The 20,465-nt window shown below is 44.8% G+C and overlaps 1 protein-coding gene across 1 annotated transcript in view; it reads right to left on the reverse strand.

Moving 5' to 3' along the window:
• Positions 1-20,465, reverse strand: part of TPO (thyroid peroxidase) — a 70,843-nt gene that overhangs the window by 18,026 nt on the left and 32,352 nt on the right. The window contains exon 6 of the mRNA XM_084826731.1: positions 222-480. Coding sequence (XP_084682857.1) covers positions 222-480 — 259 coding nt within the window. The remainder of the gene's footprint in view (positions 1-221; positions 481-20,465) is intronic.

Below are 20,465 nucleotides of genomic sequence, written 5' to 3' on the forward strand. Positions count from 1 at the left end.
AAGCACATGAACAGTGCGGATACTTCATTTAATTTTGTTTCCTGTATTTCTTCATTAAATGCTACTGAAGAAGAACAAAATGCCTCAGCACTAGTTCTTTGCATACTGTTCAGCTGTCAGAATGATAGAATTAAGACAAAATCTCCCTAGTTTGTACAAAAATCCAATTAGAAACAACTTCGCAGTAACGTAAGAAGATATAATTGCATTAAAGAAAGTACCTTCTTTAATGAGCCTCCAGGGAGTAAAAAAAACTTCATGCAATTGAAGATTAGGAAGACTTGAGTCATCTTGATACCACGTGTTAAGTCTCCTTATTATTGGATGAATTGCAGCATGAGCAAAACGAAAAGCTGCTGTAGAAAATACATTGGCTACTGTAGGATTTGTCGTGGGATCATAGCCTTTATAAGGACCAATGTATTGGTTAAAAGCATCTGGGCCAATGATTTTTGGGATGTAATCTCTTATGGTGATAATCTGGAAAAAATAAAGACCCCCCCCCAAAAAAAAAAATCACAGGTAGTACTTATAATAATGCAGTAAGCCTTCTGTTTCTTTGAAGCATCCACTCAATGACACCAAACCTTATCAGAAGTTTGGGTTTGTTTATTTATTCATTATTTATTTAAATTTGCATAAGCCACCTTTCTGGGCCAAGGCCTAGACTCCTTAGATACTGGGATATCCACTAACAAGTGGATGTCCCAGTATCAGAAAGAGGAGCCGAAACATCCTGCTCTCAAAATAGAGCATGCATATGTAATCCATGTTGTTCAATACTATTTCTTACCGCTTGAAGGTGGTTTTGGAGAAATGGGCTTGCACAGGTGAGCATAGATGCCATTTTATTTCCCAAGAGCAAGCACACTGTGTACTAAGCAGCATACTTACTTCCAAATAAGTCCACCGAAATGAAGTTAAAAGGGTCAGGATCCTACTTTGAGAGGCCTTGAATATCTAATAAATTTCAGGAAAAATGTTAACATGTATCTGAGCATTGCAGCTGGACAACAAATAGGATGAGGATTAATATCAGTATGATAGTGGCTTCAGGACATCAAGGTTAGTTGGGCTATAATTTTTAGAGAGGGGAAATAAAGTTGTAACCAGCCTGGGCAGGGTGGTCAGTAGGCTCAAGGTGTTAAGAGGATTTCATGGAATTCTTAAGTCTTAAATGTGGTTGGTGATAACATATTATTGATTAATTATGAGCCACGCTGTTGAGTCAAGAAAAGATATACCCCTGGCTTCCTATGCTCTTTATAGCATGCTAGTCGATAGTGGACAAAAGATGTTCTATTATTGACCTAATGGTTCATCAGTCTAACCTTTCACAATGACCTTCAAATACAGATATCTGAATTCACATCTGTCTGCAGCCTAAAGGAGCAAGTTGTGCTATTTGAAACTGACAAGGGAAAGAGAATATTCTCAGTTTTGAAACTGGCTAAAGAAGCCGTGACACATGGGCCAATGGGTAAAATCCAGGGTAACATTGCAGAACTTAGGTTTTTTGGGACGGCAGAGAACACTGGAGAGTGTTTCCAATATCTGCCTATTTGCTAATATAGATGCAAACAAGCAGACTCAATTGCCATTCTTAAGTATACTCCTTAACACAGGGGTCCACAACCTCAGGGCTGGGGCCAAATCTGGCTCACTGGCATTCCCCAAATGGCCACGCCCCTTTCTTGTGACTACCAATCGTTTGGTGGTTTCTTGGCTATTGTGCAGTTTCTTCCCCATTCGAAAAGGTCGAGATGCCTCTCCCAAGGCTTAGTTGCTGGCAGGAAGAGCTTTAAACTAAAATATGCGGGCATCTTTAGTCCCGTCCCTTTTGTCTTTGGCTCTGCCCACCACTGGCATGCCCCCCCAACCAAGAGCTTCTCCCAAATGGAAGTCAGCCCTCAGACTGAAAGTGGTTCAACACCGATGCCTTAATGCCTTAACTCCAGTTTTCATTTTGTCAGGAAGATGAGTCTAGCAGAGATGTGAGGAACTGGAGCAAGAGGGTTCACTGTGTAGTTAGCATCCTTAATTTACAGTGGACACAACTGCCCAACTCTCTGCCTAGTTCTAAGGCAATCAGGCCAGTCCCAAACACACCTCATTAATAGCTCTGCTTTTCTCTTTAAAGCTATGAGCAGGCCAGGAAGCATCGAGGAACCCTTGAATGCATTTGCGCAGTTAGCTTGCTACCCATCAAGGTCAAGGAGCTCCACCCAAGCTATGTACACAAAACCCCCTCTTTTTGCACACACACACACACACACACACACCCCTTTGCACTCTGCTGTCTTGAACAAAAGCACCTATGGCTAAGGATGTCAGAGAATTCCGCCATGGATCTTGGTGAGGCCGAATGCCAGTGCATTCGGCCCCCCGAAATCTGTGGCGGAACGGCCTGCCCCCCCGCCCCCCTGTGGATCCCCCCCAGGACGAGACTTACCTGGGGCGGATGTTCCGGCCGGCGGCTGCTTCGGTGGCAGCTGCGGTGGCTGCGGCAGCTGGTCTTCTGACTAACTGCCGCCGCCGCCATTTGCAGTCTTGTCTTTTGTTTTTGTTTTTGTTTTTACAGAGACATGATAGGCCACGTAAAGATTTACGTAGCCTATCACGGCTGGGTTAAAAAAACAAACAAAGCGTATGCAAATGGCGGCGGCTATGGCCGCCGCCATTTGCATTCCTTATTTTTCTCCATCTTAGTCTACATCAATATTTACGTAGACTATTACGGCGAAAATAAAGGGGAATGCAAATAGCATAGCGGGCGCTATTTGCATCCCATTTTGATTCGCCGTTTTAGCCTACGTAAATATTGACGTAGGCTAAAACGGCAAATCAAAAAGGGACGCAAATAGTGCCCACTACGCTATTTGCGTTCCCCTTTATTTTTGCCATAATAGTCTACGTAAATATTCACGTAGACTAAGACAGCGAAAAATAAGGAACGCAAATGGCGGCGGCCATAGCCGCCGCCATTTGCGTATGCGTTTTTGTTTCATTTTTTGACCCAGAGCCCTCCGCGGCTGGAAATCTGGCTGCAGAAGGGTCTGGCTTGGGCCTGGCCGGCTGCTCCGCAGAGCCACCATGGAGCACAGCCAGCCATCGAGGATTCTGGGGGGGAGGAACGATCGCCTCCCCCCCCGTCGAGGATTCCGGGGGGAGGGACGGAATGCCTCCCCCCCCATGAACATAATCCGCGGAAAGGTAAGTGACTTTCGTACATCCCTACCCATGGCAGGAACACTGAATCTTACCTAACCCTTCAATATTCTCAATGTAAAGAAATTCCAAGGAAGAACCTGTCACCCAGCACCACCTCCTTCCTTCTGTGTTAATCAAGCCAAAGAAACTGCCTTTCTTTTGTTTGTGTCTAGGAAAATGTATCCTAGGACCATGCCCCTTCTCTTGTAAGGTCCACAAGAGGGTCCACAAGTCTATAACGATAAGATCCACAAGTCTATAACTGCCTGGACGCACAAGCCCCTCCCTCTCTTGCCTTCCTTTGCTTTCCTGGACACACCGGCAGCTGTTCCCTTTCTTGCCTAACCCTCCCTTCTTTCATTCCCCAAGCTTGTGAGTTCCTGATTGGTACCTGCTTCTGCCCTCCTGGACCATCAACCCTTTCTGTATCACAGACAGAGATCCAAATACAGAAGGGTAAAAATCTTCTTCTTTTTTCCTTTTTAATCCCATTTTTCCCAGTCCAGCTGCAAGTATCCCCATTCCCCCTGGTTTTTGTCCAAGATGAAGCTAACTCCAGAACCATTCCGTCTCTTCTTCCCTCCTCCACCCCCATGGGAAACCCTTACAATTAACCCATTCTTTGCTGTTTTAATATTCCTTCAATAACAAAATTTATTTTCCAGAAACGCTCCGACTTGTCTCCATTGTTCCCTAAGTACCTTATGAGGGCACTCCTCTACCCAGACTAACCAATTTCTTACCCACACTTGGCTCCTTTGTACTGGTCAGCATGTTAGTATGACCAGGTTGTCATTAAGTGGAATAGGGCTAGAGTCAAATTAGGAAGAGTTTTCCCCTAGTACACCTCTTTGAAATAGATTCTCTCAAGCATTCATGTTTAGGAAAGACATAATCCCTGAACATGAAGAAAAAGTGCACAGAGATGTATAGAAAACACATGTACTGAGCCAGCGTGGTAACACACATAAGTGGGCATTGTTTCTATATCAAAGGCCTTGTGCGCTTAGGTGGTACTTCACTGTCAACTAACTTGCTACTTTTTGTCTCTCCTGTCTCCCAATTCAGAACTGTGGTTCTTTTATAAATTCCTTGACACAGTTTTCTTTAGGAAAACCCATGGTGATAGACCCATTTACCACCAGCAAGACAGCCCTAACTCATAACACCATTATAAAAACACCATTTAGGTATGTTGTTTGCAATTCCATTATTAGTCAGCTGGTTTTTGTCAGGAAGCCTCTTTCCTATATGTAAAACTGGTCTGATTCTAAGATAACTTGTTCAGAAAATCCATTTGATAAACCCATTTATAGCTATCAACAGACAATTCATAGTCAACTAAAACCATACAGTTTGTTATAGAAATGCTGATAAGTGTTCCCTGGCAAATGCTTTTATAATGTAATAGGCTTATTGAAGCATATAGAAAAAGCCTATAAGTAATACAGATCAAAAGAGAGGAAATGATATATTGCAATGGATAAAATGAAAACTGCATTGCAGATTTAAGATTACATTGGACTTAATAAAGCATAATGGGATGAATATGAAGAATAGAGAACTAATAAAATACATGATAGGTTTGATATAATATGCAATAAACTGAATGGACAAATACACTATGCATTTTGATATAGTGTATATTGAAAATTCTGGCAGGGATAAAATAGTTTCATCAGATAATGTGTTTCATTCCTTCTTCTTTTGGGCAGTGTGTGTGTGTGTGTGTGTGTGTGTTACATACACCAAAAAGGCAAGTTCTGACAAACTACCGAAGATGTGGTCCTCTCTAAGCTGGCAATATTCATTCCAGAGAGGCTGAACTTGGCTTCCTTTCCTCATTACTTTCAGCTTTCAGTTATGCTCTTTGTAAATTAACTGTGCTCAGACAGCAAAGTCTGAAATATCTGATAGATGATTAAGAGGCTGCACACTTGATTGTAAGGTTCAGTTTTCCTGTATAACGCCTGCCAGATCATTAGATTCGCTGGAAGCAGGAATATGGGTGCCATTTAGGCTCATTTGCTGGGAGCCATCAAACACCTTGGTGCTGGGCATCGCTAGTATTCACCTCTGCCTCTAAGATGAAGCTATTCCAGATGCATCCAATTTCCCGGCTTTATTTCCAGTGACAGAATTTTGACACCCAGGGCATGTTCCCAGCTGTATATCCAAGCTTTCCCCCATGACTTCATGAACTTAATTTGTGTGCGTGTGTGTGTTTTTGTCTGAATGCTAGAAAGAACATCAGCCTTAGAAAGCCACCTCGTGGGAAGTGAGCTGGGCTAATTGGAAAAGGGTTGTAGACCTTTAACAGTACTGCTGCCCTCACTGAGCCATGGAGCAATAGTAGTGTTATAATGTATCTGGCCTTTCTCCTACCACCCTCTACGCACATCCGATTATTCCAGCTTGGAAAAAAAAATACATAATTCAACATTATTTTAATGACTATCAGTACATTACATGCACCTGTAGGCTGATTTTATGCCCTGTCTAGGTTACACCCAGGCGGTAAGGCTGGTGGCTCTGATTTCGGCAGGGCTGTGAATCTATTCCAGGTTCCAATCAGAACCATCCAGAACACTAAGGGAGCTATCCAAGGTGCTAAACCCCATCCTTAATAGGCTTAATAATCTGGGGTTTATAGGCTTAATAGGCTTATTGAAGCATATAGAAAAAGTTTATAAGTAATACTGATCAAAAGAGAGGAAATGATATATTGCAAATAATCTCAGAACAATGATCAGTAAGGTCCTATGGCAAGAGACTCTAACGAGAAAAGGAGTCCAAGATGCGTGGGAGATTTTAAAAAAAGGAAATTCTCAAGGCACAATTACAAACAATTCCAACAAGAAGAAAAGGTGGAAGACAACAGAAGAAGCCAATGTGGCTTCACAAAAAGCTTAGAGATGACCTGAAAACAAAAAAGGACACATATAGGAAGTGGAAAGAGAGCCAAGCAACTACGGAAGAGTACAGGAAGGTAGCACAGAATTTCAGGGATGGCGTCAGGAAGGCTAAAGCTGAGAACGAGCTGAGGTTAGCGAGGGATGCTAAAAGCAACAAAAAGTCTTTCTTCAGCTACATGCATAGTAAAAGACAGAGGAAATAAATGGTTTTTAAGCTACTAAATAAGGATGGCAAAATGATAACAGATGACAAAGAAAAGGCAGAGGTGCTCAATTCCTACTTTGGCTCAGTCTTCTCCCAAAAGAGGGTCTATGACCCCCCTGGCAAAGGCAAAGTACAGGCTGAAGGGGCAGGATTGCAGCTTGAGATCGATAGGCATATGGTCAAGGAACACCTAATTACTTTGAATGAGTTCAAATCTCCAGGGCCAGATGAACTGCATCCTAGAGTAATAAAGGAACTGGCAGAAGAATTCTCAGAGCCACTGTCTATTCTCTTTGAGAAATCATGGAGGACGGGGGAAGTGCCAGATGACTGGAGGAGGGCTAATGTTGTCCCTATCTTCAAAAAGGGTAAAAAGAAGGAACCTGGGAACTACAGACCAGTCAGTCTGACATCAATCCCTGGGAAAATTCTGGAGCAGATGATAAAGCAACCCATCTGGAAGCACCTTGAAAAAATTGCAGTGATTACTTGAAGCCAAAATGGATTTGTCAAGAACAAATCCTGCCAGACGAATCTGATCTCATTTTTTGATTAGGTAACCTCCCGTGTGGACTGGGGGAATGCTGTGGACATCATATACCTCGACTTCAGCAAAGCTTTCGACAAAGTGCCCCATGATATCCTGATGAGCAAACTAGCTCAAAGTGGGCTAGATGAAACAACGATGCGGTCGATCCACAGTTGCTACAGAATCGGAATCAAAGACTGCTTATCAATGGGACCTTCCCAAACTGGGGAGAGGTAATGAGTGGAGTACCACAGGGCTCAGTCCTGGGCCCAGTGGTCTTCAACATTTTTATTAATGACTTGGAGGAGGAGGTGCAGGGAATGCTGATCAGATTTGCAGATGACACAAAATTGGGCGGGATAGCTAATTCCTTGGAAGACAGAAACAAAATTCAAAGTTATCTTGATAGACTGGAGTGCTGGACAGAAAACAACAGAATGACATTTCATAGGGATAAATGCCAAGTTCTGCACCTAGGACAAAGAAACCAAATGCACAGATACAAGATGGGGGATACTTGGCTCAACAACACTACAAGCGAGAAGGATCTTGGAATTGTTGTAGATCACAAGCTGAATATGAGCCAACAATGTGATGTGGCTGCAAAAAAAGGCAAATGCTCTTTTGGGCTGCATTAATAGAAGCATGCCCCTTCATGGATCACTGCCTTGTTGTGGCGAAGGGGCTTGAGTAACTCAGTGAAGCCATAAGCTATGCCATGCAGGGCCACCCAAGACGGACAGGGCATGGCAGAGAGTTCTGACAAAATGTGGTCCACTGGAGAAGGAAATGGCAACCCACTCCAGTATTCTTGCCAAGAAAACCCCATGGAACGTATCACAAGGCTAAAAGATATGACGCCGGAAGATGAGCCCCTCAGGTCGGAAGGTGTCCAATATACTACTGGGGAAGAGCAGAGGGTATTTCCAAGTAGCCGAAAGGACACTCAGCTGTGGATGTGTCTGGTGGTGAAAAGAAAATCCGATGCTGTAAAGAACAATATTGTTTAGGAGCCTGGAATGTCAGATCAATGAATCAAGGTAAGTTGGAGGTGGTCAAACATGAGATGGCAAGATTGAACATTGACATCTTGGGAATCAGCAAACTAAAATGGACAGGCATGGGCGAATTTAATTCAGGTGACCATCATATCTACTATTGTGGGCAAGAATCCCTTAGAAGAAATGGAGTAGCACTCATAGTCAACAAAAGGGTGGGAAAAGCAGTACTGGGGTACAATCTTAAAAACGATAGAATGATCTCAGTACGAATCCAAGGCAAACCATTCAACATCACAGTAATTCAAGTCTATGCCCCAACCACTGATGCCGAAGAAGCTGAGGTTGATCGGTTCTATGAAGACCTACAGCACCTTCTAGAACTAACACCGAAAAAAGATGTCCTCTTCATCATAGGGGATTGGAATGCTAAAGTAGGAAGTCAAGAAATCACCAGAATAACAGGCAAGCATGGCCTTGGTGTACAAAATGAAGCAGGACAAAGGCTAATAGAGTTTTGTCAAGAGAACACGCTGATCATAGCAAACACTCTTTTCCAACAGCACAAGAGACGACTCTACACATGGACATCACCAGATGGTCAATATCGAAATCAGATTGATTATGTCCTTTGCAGCCAAAGATGGAGAAGCTCTATACAGTCAGTCAAAACAAGACCTGCAGCTGACTGTGGCTCAGATCATGAGCTTCTTGTTGCAAAATTTCGGCTTAAATTGAAGAACGTAGGGAAAACCACTAAACCATTCAGGTATGACCTAAATCATATCCCTTATGAATACACAGTGGAGGTGAGGAATAGATTTCAGGGATTAGACCTGATAGACAGAGTGCCTGAGGAACTATGGACGGAGATCCGTAACATTGTTCAGGAGGCAGCAACTCAATCCATCCCAAAGAAAAAGAAATGCAAGAAAGCCAAGTGGCTGTCTGATGAGGCTTTACAAGTAGCTAAGGAAAGAAGGGAAGTGAAAAGCAAGGGAGAAAGGGGAAGATATATCCAACTGAATGCAGAGTTCCAGAGAATAGCAAGGAGAGACAAGAAGGCCTTCTTAAATGAACAATGCAAAGAAATCGAGGAAAACAACAGAATGGGAAAGACTAGAGATCTCTTCAAGAAAATTGGAGATCTCAAGGGAACGTTTTGTGCAAAGACTGGCATGATAAAGGACAAAGAAGGCAGGGACCTAACAGAAGCAGATGAGATTAAGAAGAGGTGGCAAGAATACACAGAAGAACTATACAGGAAAGATCTGAATGTCCCTGATAGCCATGATAGTGCGGTCACTGAACTTGAGCCGGACATCCTAGAGAGTGAAGTCAAGTGGGCCTTAGGAAGCATTACTAAAAACAAAGCTAGCGGAGATGACAGTATTCCAGCTGAGCTATTTAAAATCCTAAAAGATGATGCTGTTAAAGTGCTGCATTCAATATGCCAACAAATTTGTAACACTCAACAATGGCCACAAGGCTGGAAAAGGTCAGTTTACATTCCAATTCCAAAGAAGGGCAACACCAAAGAGTGTTCCAACTACCACACAATTGCGCTCATTTCACATGCCAGCAAGGTGATGCTCAAAATCCTACAAGCTAGGCTTCAGCAGTATGCGAACCGAGAACTACCGGAAGTACAAGCTGGGTTTCGAAGAGGCAGAGGAACTAGAGATCAAATCGCCAACATTCGCTGCATCATGGAGAAAGCAAGAGAATTCCAGAAAAACGTCTATTTCTGCTTCATTGACTACGCTAAAGCCTTTGATTGTGTGGATCACAACAAACTGTGGCAAATTCTTAAAGTGATGGGAGTACCAGACCACCTTACCTGTCTCCTGAGAAACCTGTACGAGGGTCAAGAAGCAACAGTAAGAACCAGACATGGAACAACCGATTGGTTCAAAATTGGGAAAGGTGTACGACAAGGGTGCATATTGTCACCCTGCTTATTTAACTTATATGCAGAGTACATCATGAGAAATGCCGGGTTGGATGAATCAGAGGTTGGAATTAAGATTGCTGGGAGAATTATCAACAACCTCCGATATGCAGATGATACCACCCTAATGGCAGAAAGCGAAGAGGATCTCAAGAGCCTCTTGTTGAGGGTGAAAGAGGAGAGTGCAAAAGCTGGTTTGAAACTCAACATTAAAAAAACGAAGATCATGGCATCTGGCCCCATCACTTCCTGGCATATAGAAGGGGAAGAAATGGAAGCAGTGACAGATTTTACTTTCTTGGGCTCCAAGATCACTGCAGACGGTGACTGTAGCCATGAAATTAAAAGACGCTTGCTCCTTGGGAGGAAAGCTATGGCCAACCTAGACAGCATAGTAAGAAGCAGAGACATCACCTTGCCGACAAAGGTCCGTCTAATCAAAGCTATGGTTTTCCCAGTAGTAATATATGGCTGTGAGAGCTGGACTATAAGGAAGGCTGAGCGCCGAAGAATTGATGTTTTCGAACTGTGGTGCTGGAGAAGACTGTTACGAGTGCCCTGGACTGCAAGGAGGTCAAATCAGTCCATCCTAAAGGAAATCAACCCTGAGTGCTCATTGGAAGGACAGATACTGAAGCTGAAGCTCAAATATTTTGGCCACCTAATGCGAAGAGAAAACTCTCTGGAAAAGACCCTGATGCTGGGAAAGATTGAAGGCAAAAGGAGAAGGGGACGGCAGAGGATGAGATGGCTAGATAGCATCACCGATGCAATGAATATGAACTTGAGCACACTCCGGGAGAGAGTGCAGGACAGGAAGGCCTGGCGTGCTATGGTCCATGGTGTCACGAGGAGTCGGACACGACTGAACAACTGAACAACAACAACAACAATAGAAGCATAGCTTCCAAATCCCAGGAAGTACTAGTTCCCCTCTACTCAGCGCTGGTGAGGTCTCATCTGGAGTACTGTGTCCAGTTCTGGGCACCACACTTGAAGAAGGATGCAGACAAACTGGAGAGGGTTCAGAGAAGGGCAACAAAGATGATCAGGAGACTGGAAACAAAGCCCTATGAGAAGAGAAGACTGAGGGGAGATATGATAGCGCTCTTCAAGTACTTGAAAGGTTGTCACAGAGAGGAAGGCCAGGATCTCTTCTCGATCATCCCAGTGTGCAGGACACAGAATCATGGGCTCAAGTGACAGGAAGCTAGATTCTGGCTGAACATCAGGAAAAACTTCCTGACTGTTCGAGCAATATGACAATGGAACCAATTACCTAGGGAGGTGGTGGGCTCCCCACACCAGAGGCATTCAAGACGAGGCTGGACAGCCATCTGTCAGGGATGCTCTGACTTGGATTCCTGCATTGAGCAGGGAGTTGGACTCGATGGCCTTGTAGGCCCCTTCCAACCCTTCTATTCTCTGATTCTATGATCTATTATCTCCCAAAATAGGTTCAGCACTTTGGATAGCTCCTTTAGAGTTCTGGCTGGTTCTGACTGAAACCCACAGGTTGTCCTGTTGTCACAGGCTGTCCTGCTGCTGCACCTGAATCTGTACAGTTATTCTAGATGCAGGGTGGGCAGACTTCAGGCTATTCAGATCTACTTTGTTTTTGACTAGCACCCCAAGATCCAACCAACCAGAGCCAGGTGCAGAACACACGGGCTTAGAGTTCAAGAACTTGTAATGTGCTTTGTGTACACTCTGGGCCTAGGAATGTATTCTACTACCAGAACTGAACTCAGTTCACAGCCCTTTCATACAAAGGTCCACTCCTGGTTACCCTAAGCTGGCCTTTCCCAACCTGGTGCCCTCCAGATGTTTTGGACTACAACTCTCAGCATTCCTGACCTTTGGCCATGCTGGCTGGAGCTGATGGGAGTTAAAGTCCCAAACTTCTGGAGGGCACCAGGCTAGGGGAGGCTGGAATATAATCCCTGTACTGGCTCAAGGTCGTTTACTGCCTGAAGGGAAGGCCAAATTGCCCCTTCCTCAGAGCCAATGCTTTTAAAAGTCTTATCACTCCATTTCAACACCAAAACCTAACTTCCTCTGTCTCCCCCCAGACCTTGAAGCAGGTACCTTTACCCTGCTGCTCGGCAAGGTCGGCCCTGCCTAACCTCTTCAGAAAACGCTGCTTTCAGATAAGAATTTCCCCGATATTTGTTGGGAGACAAATTCTGCAAAACATGCCCCCTCCAGGAAATTCCTGACTTGTGTTGCTGATAACCTCCTCCTACAGAAAGTGGAGGAATGAACTAGAGGATCGGCTATCCTTGACATGATCCTAACCAACATCCGGGACATCCGGCCGCTGCCTAGCAGGGACACAAATGGCGGTGGCCGATCCTCTAGTTCATTCCTCCACTTTCTGTAGGAGGAGGTTATCAGCAACACAAGTCAGGAATTTCCTGGAGGGGGCATGTTTTGCAGAATTTGTCTCCCAACAAATATCGGGGAAATTCTTATCTGAAAGCAGCGTTTTCTGAAGAGGTTAGGCAGGGCCGACCTTGCCGAGCAGCAGGGTAAAGGTACCTGCTTCAAGGTCTGGGGGGAGACAGAGGAAGTTAGGTTTTGGTGTTGAAATGGAGTGATAAGACTTTTAAAAGCATTGGCTCTGAGGAAGGGGCAATTTGGCCTTCCCTTCAGGCAGTAAACGACCTTGAGCCAGTACAGGGATTATATTCCAGCCTCCCCTAGCCTGGTGCCCTCCAGAAGTTTGGGACTTTAACTCCCATCAGCTCCAGCCAGCATGGCCAAAGGTCAGGAATGCTGAGAGTTGTAGTCCAAAACATCTGGAGGGCACCAGGTTGGGAAAGGCCAGCTTAGGGTAACCAGGAGTGGACCTTTGTATGAAAGGGCTGTGAACTGAGTTCAGTTCTGGTAGTAGAATACATTCCTAGGCCCAGAGTGTACACAAAGCACATTACAAGTTCTTGAACTCTAAGCCCGTGTGTTCTGCACCTGGCTCTGGTTGGTTGGATCTTGGGGTGCTAGTCAAAAACAAAGTAGATCTGAATAGCCTGAAGTCTGCCCACCCTGCATCTAGAATAACTGTACAGATTCAGGTGCAGCAGCAGGACAGCCTGTGACAACAGGACAACCTGTGGGTTTCAGTCAGAACCAGCCAGAACTCTAAAGGAGCTATCCAAAGTGCTGAACCTATTTTGGGAGATAATAGATCATAGAATCAGAGAATAGAAGGGTTGGAAGGGGCCTACAAGGCCATCGAGTCCAACTCCCTGCTCCCTGACTTTTCAGATCTAGCCGTGATAGGCTACGTTAATCGTCACGTAGCCTATCACGGGGGCGTTTGGGTTTTTTTTTAACTTTTTATTTTGCGGCCGGGCGAGGCGAGACACCTCCTCCCCGGCCTGAATTTCGGCTGGGCGAGGCGGGAAGCCTCCCCAGCGGCCTGAATTTCGGCTGGGCAAGGCGGGAAGCCTCCCCCACCAGCCTGAACTTCGGGGGGAGAGCAGCGAAGTGCCTCCCCCCCACCGCGAAAAGCTGCGAGACCAGGTAAGTGACTTTCGTGCACCCCTATAGCCTATCACGGCTGAGTGAAAAACAACAACAACGCGCATACGCAAATGGTGGCGCCCATGGGCGCCGCCATTTGCATTGCTTATTTTGGCACGTGTAGTCTACGTAAACATTTACATAGACTATGGCGAAAATAAGGGGAATGCAAACGCATCCTGGAGAGATTAGCATAATTGCCCTCGGCAGTGGAGCTTGTCGTATCGTCATGGGTAACAAGCCACCCACAACCATACAACAGCCCATGGGTTCTGCGTAGATTGTTACCCACGGCAACAAGCCACCCTGGCCAGGTTTGCACAATACGACAAGCTGTGCTGCTGACAGTAATTATGCTAATCCCCTCAACATACAACTTGCGCACACGGAGGGGGAAATAAGTCTTATTTCCCCAGCTGCGACTGTGCAAATCGGGTCAGTGTTGTGAGCTGTCCCTCGTGTGATGAACAGTGTCCTGGTCTTGAATGGGCAAATAAGACCCCATTAGCTTTACAAAAGATCTGCTTCTGATAGAGACGAAAACAGACCTGGCTTCTTGACTTTGAGATAAAGTGTTTCTCCCTGGTGCCAGGAAAGGAAGAGAGCTTGGGCTATTGGGCAGTATAGAAATAAATACATACATACACACATACATCTCGGGGGGGGGGGATGAGCTGGTACTCTAATGCTGCTTGGGCACGTGTTGTGCCCCTCTCTTTCCCTTTTTCATACAGTCACAGGTCTATCCAGTAAAGGTCCACTGCCCTTTGCCAGCTCACTATTCTAATACTGTCAGCTGAGCCTAATAAATTGGGTATTATGCTATGTCTTCCTGCTTATGTGTGTGCGGGGGGGGGGGGGGAAGAGAGATCAACACAGCTGCCTGCATTTTTGGACTCTCCTTGGAGGCATGGCTATAAGGACCGTTATGATGAACACCTACACTTCAAAATGTACCACTATACCCTTGGTGCCTTCAGTGCAGGACTACCCATGCTAGATTTAAGGCTCTGCATTGCTAAAAGGGAAAGAAAATCCTTATTCAGCCAGGCTTTGTTGCAAGAAATGGTCTGTATTGTGCCTCAGAGAAAGAAAGAAAAACACCTTTCACCTTTACAATACAATGTGGACCTGAATTGAGCAGATCCACCTGAAGAGAAAGCAAATGGAGTAGGCAGGAGAATAAATTGAATGTCTCCTTCAAGCAGTGAGCCTCCCCTTCAGTGTGGCCATCAATACAAGTGCCTTGGAAATGAAAAGATGTTTGGACTGGATGAGCAAACCGAGGACTGGGTTGCCCTTTCCTTTTATGAATTAAATGAGAAACAGAATGAAGTTAAGATTGTATCTTTCATAGACCGCCTTCCTGATGGAAATGTGTAAACAGAAGCAAGCACTTGAGCTCCCTGCAGCCAAAACAAAATACCACAATGTCAGGGTCAGTGCAATGCTCAGGAGGCCAACGTGGATGCTGTCCTCCAAACAATGCTCCTGCAAAACCTCCACTATTCTCAGTTGTGCAGCAGGAACCGATGCAGTGCTTGCTGGATTGCACCCTTTTTATTTTTAAATGCTATATGCAAATTGGGCCATTAAAAAAAATAACAATAAGGCACCATCTGAATGGATCTGTATTTAGGCTACACAGTGTATAAATGCATATAGGCCCCCTTTCAGTGGGGATTTCTGAATGGGCCAACCCAAATGAAACTTCCCTTGGAGGGGAAGTGCCAACTGGGTGGGCTAGACCCATGCAAGTAGCACCACCTTGTGGTTGCAAAATTCACATGTGCATTACAACCATGAAGGATATAGGGCCATAGGGAAGTAGTTCCCATTCAGCTCAATGTTATTTATCTATGTTTACGCTACAGGTTGCCAAATTTGCTTGTGCGGCTAGGAAGCTGAGGGCAAGGCATTTAACTGCTCTTACTAGCCAATCTTAGGGGAAGGCTTGTGCCTACGGTATTGTCCTGGGGGCAAGTGTCATTTTCTTGTTTTATTATAAATATTTTAATTCTCCTCCTTTGTATTCTTACTGTAATGTATTTTATCTGGGGTTTTTTCTTGGTTTTTTTTTGGGGGGGGGTTCTTACTCATATATTTTAATTGTTATTTTAACTTGAAATTGTGATGGCCTTTGGCTTTAAATAATAAAGATTTGTACTTATCTCTGTGTACATACCATGGAAATCAATGGGGATTAGACATTCATAAACACATGGAAGATTCATAACAAGAAGTGAGAGGGATTATGGACTTATCTCAGAAATAATGCTAAAAGCAAAACAAAATGCAGGGGTATTATATTCTTCTTTTTACAGACTGAAGAAATTAAGGCTGGGAGAGAGTGCAGAGTCATTCATGTCATGTCTCCTCAGGAATCCATGTGTAGCAAGCTACATGACAACTGTGCCAATTGATCCCCAGCAAAAGACAAGGAGAATAGCAGGATCAGCACTGTTGCCTCCATTTTGTCCCCATACTCCCATTTTCATGATGTCTACTATGGCATCACCAAAAAAAGAGGACATGCATCTCCAAAAAAGAGGACAAAAGATGATTCCAATTTCCATACAATTTACATGTGCTAAATTTAGAGATAATTACTATATAATTTAAATCAAAATACAATAAATCTCATCTCACCATAGTGGGGAAAACTGTGACCAGGTGACATCCTGCCTGCCTGCTCAGTCTGCTGTCCAGGTGCTCACTGCTGATGGGCAGTTCCAAGGCCCCTGGCTGCTCTTCCTTCTGATGGTTCTTTATCTTTAATTCAGATTTGGACTGGAAGCCTTCAAATAGAGGACTGTCCTCTGTAAAGTAGGACATATGGCCACCCTACTTTGTGTCTCAGCTTCCATCTAGTCACTCCATAGTGGCCAAGCTGGCAAGGGTTGGCAACCAAGGACAAGGATGCTGGGCCCCAGCTTCTAGTAAAATAGGAGAAAGGAAGTCCTAACTGCTAAGTGTATGCTTTGGGCTATGGAACCCTTGGACATGCAAAAGCCATACAACCAGGGCAACAACCTGCCACTCATTTACTGAAAATTAGGGATGTCAGAGAATTCCGCCATGGACTCCAGAGAGGCCGGATTCTAAAGAATCTGCCCCCCTGGAATCCATGGCGGAACAGCCTCCCCCCCGCCACCCTGCGGAATCCCCCCAGGACGGAGTGTACCTAGTGGCGGATGCAGCGGCGGATGTGGCGGCAGCGGCGGTGGTGGCAGATGCGGCAGCGGCGGCGGCTCCGGCTGGTCTCCCAAGCCACTGCTGGGCTGCTGCGGCTGCAAATGGTGGCCATCATAGCAGCTGCCATTTGCGTGGCTGCCTTTCTTTGTGGTAGGCTACGTAAATACTGTTACGCCATTTGCTGCTACGCCATTTGCGCCCCTGCTCTTTGCTGTAATAGGCTACGTAAGTATTTACGTAGCCTATCACGAAGAAAGGCAGCCACGCAAATGGCGTAGCAGCTGCCATTTGCATGGCTGCCTTTTGTCGTGATAGGCTACATAAATACTTACATAGCCTATCACGGCTTGGCAGCCACGCAAATGGTGGCCGGCGTAACGGCCGCCATTTGCGGCCACAGCAGCCCAGCAGCGGCCAGAATTCCAGCTGCGGCCGGCCTTGGCCGGTGGCTCCGCAGAGTTGCTGCAGAGCGGAGCCAGCCGGGGAGGATTCCGGGGGGAGTGACGGAGCGCCTCCCCCCCACCGCGGATGTGCTGGAACGGAGCAAGGTAAGTGTTTTGTACATCCCTACTGAAAATACCAAGAGCCCTGACTTCTTTTGAGACTTTCTAGCCAGCATCAAACACACCCTCCCAGCATCTACTATCTCCTTTTCAGAGAGTGGGCCTGACATCTTCACCTCTTTTGTTCATCTAAACCTCTTTTAGCTGGCACCTTGCTTTTTGTTTCCTAATACTGTAACTGCTTTTGGACCTTGGACTAAGTGTGCTTCTGGGAGAGTAGTCTTGTTGGCATCCATGTTGCCCTCTCTCTTGCAGCTCCTGGCTGAGCACCCCCATCTTTGCATCTCAACCCCCATGCTTCTGTCCAGTGGGCCTACTGTGGATTAGGTATGCTGCTTTCACTGTCTTTCTGTTTTTTACCCTGCCACTAAGGCAGGGACATCGAACCTCTTTCAGTCCAAGTGCCAAATTCAGTTTTGGAGAAGCTCTCGGGGGCCGCATTCCAGTGGGGGGTATCGTCAATGGCAAAGAGGGTGTGGCCAAATTGCCAGCATATTCCAGTAACGAAGGCTTTGGAGGGGCATTTAAACCTTCTAGAATGGAGAAAAAGTTGCACAAAAGCCAGGAAACCACCCAACAACTAGTGATTGGGGGAAAGTGGGTGGGGCAAGAGGAAGGGGGCATGGCCATCTGAGGACACCCAGAGGGAGCCAAATGGGGATCCTTGGTCAGAGGTTCTGTACTGCTGCACTACGGATTCTCCTCACTCATCCTTGCTCTCATCCTCTCAGCAGATTAAGGCTAAACAATCTGCCTCTCCCTCTCTCTCTCTTTTGCCCAGGTGCAGTAGTGCAGCTGCTCTTCACTTAATATTTATTCTATTTTTTAAAGGATTTGTAGGCTACTTTTTAGGGAAAACCTAAAAGACTTGTTGCCAGTCTTCCGCTCTCCCTCTCCTTCCCTCTGGGAGTAGCTTCAGTAACTTGGCTGTGGTTTTATACCTTATTGACTTTGGTTCCCTTCACTGGGAATGCTCCACTATACTCTATAGACCAAAGTTACACATGCTGTTCTCCCATTAATTTGGCGAATGATGCTAGTTTCTGGGCCATCTCTACAAGACTGATAGCAATCAGTCCTCCAGCAGGAATATACTAGGAGGTTCAGAGGGAAAAGGCTCCCCTAGCACCAGACCACATTCCGCAATCATCAGTGCTGTAGTGGAGCCAGGGCTCGCAGAGTTGAAGCAACAGGATTTAATTTTTTTCATTAGCAGGGACAATTATGTCATCTCCCACCCTCCTCAGATTTCTCTGTTCCCCCTGAGTTTAGCTGCAATCCTCACATCTGGGAAGAAAAGGATTTTCCCAGCAATAACAAATTGTTGTGAGGGATCCCTGTTGTAATATAAAGTATTTTGGGGTGGCATGGTCTTGAATGGGCAATTAAGACTCATTAGCTTTACAAAAGACCTACTGTGATGGAGATAAAAACTGCTAGAACTGGCTTCTTGACTTCTATAATGTTTCTCCCTGGTGCTGGAAAAAAGAAACTCCTGCAAAATCTTGAGCTGGTTGTCTTACACTGATTGGGGACATGTTGTGTCCCTCTCTTTCCCTTTTTTTACCCAGTCTCAGGTAACTTCAGCCAAAGTCCAACATGCTAATTCCTACATTACCCTTTGCCAATTGTGCTCAGGTCTCTCAGGACCATGTCCACTTAGATATTTCCCATGCTGATAGACTGATGTTGTAGTTGCACTAAAACACAAAGGATTATGACTGTCAGCTGATCCTAAGAAACTGGGTATTATGTTATGTACTGCTGCTCTTTGAGGGGTGTATATGTGTGCATGTGTATAAGCCACCTTGAGTGTCACCTCGAGGGCCATTTTTGTAGAAAAGTGGGCTACAAATACAATAAAATGAACAAATAAACACACACACACACACACACACACATCAACACAGTTGCCTGCATTGCTGGGCTTTCCTTCGGGGCACAGTTATGTCATGATAAACTCCTGTACTTCAGAATTTACCACTACTCCACTGCCAATCATCCATTGTTCCTGGGGGGTTTACTCCCCACACATGAAGAATAGGTCTAGTTGTATGTAGAGGTGCATATCACAAGCAAGCATGGATGGCACATTCCCCAAAAGAGTGACACTATACTGCTTTTCTCACCTTTGTGTTTTAGTGCAGCTACTACGACATCAGTCTATGAGCATGGGAAATATCTAAGTGGATGTGGTCCTGAGAGACCTGAGCACATGCTATCTTTCTATTTTAATTTCTCCATCTGAAAAATAATGATATTATCTATATCCTTCACGAGGTTGTTACAAGTGAGTGAATGGATGGAAAAACCACTTTGGTGTATAAATCCCTTGCTAACAATATTTTCCTAGAGGACAAAAATAAATAGCATTTTCATTACTCCCTCTTTCCTCAAAGCATCTACATCTTTGTTTAACATTTCTATAAATATTTGCTTCTAAACTTTCTTACTAGTATAGTAGTATATAAAAATTAGCTAAGGTATCTAACCCCCACTTCTTCTTCCTTTTTGGTATATTTGGTATATTTGTGCTTTAACTTTTTACATTTTCAGCTTCCTGAGTGACTTTTTCCCAAGGTTATAGTTGCTTGGAAAGAATTATTTAGAGTGGAAATGCTTGGGCACCCTCAGCTCTAGAGGCTGCAGATGCTTTTGCTGTAATATTCTATATTCTAAGTAGCTGAGTGCTGCATATATAGATGGAATATGTGTCCCTGAACTGACTAGATCCACTCCAAAGCATTTCTAATGTGCCACAGGCTGATCACATTAATCTGCGATACTCAGACAGATGATGAGTAGCCCAGAGTCATACACAGAAAATGCCTTTTGGAAATTATTTTGTTTAAGTGCATGAAGTATCTGATTCCAAGCCACTAACATTTGAGTGCCCAGAAGTTTGGTGTGCATGTTTTTTTTCCTCCCAGACTTGTATTCTGCTAACTAGTGCCAAAAAGCCATTTTGAGCCTTTCCAGGCAATTATTATAAAGCAAACAGCACATTTCAGACAGAGGGACTTGCACAGTGCGTGCGAGGAAGCTATAAGGAAGACTAATGTTCAGGCTGGTTAAGAGATCTTCATTAAGATTAAATGAAGTGTGCAATTTTTATTTTTATTTTTTTTTTTGTATCCTAGCTGCTCACACATAAATGTGAACTGCTTCACGAAGAGAATAACTTAGGTTGAGAGAAGGTGCAGAAATTATTTTTGCTGCAACTGTGTCTTCCATTAAGGGTCATCATATTCCTCTTCAGAATTCTAGCCGCCAAAATATCTGCATCTGGGGACACGTTCACAAAGTGTAACATAAAACATTCTTGGAAATACAGGTTGTTGCTTGGGAAGACAAAGATTCCTACCTGACTCCCT

This window comes from Heloderma suspectum, chromosome 1 (assembly GCF_057233095.1).
Source record: "Heloderma suspectum isolate Gila_16-S chromosome 1, 16-S_ref, whole genome shotgun sequence".
Classification (NCBI taxonomy): Eukaryota; Metazoa; Chordata; class Lepidosauria; order Squamata; family Helodermatidae; genus Heloderma; species Heloderma suspectum.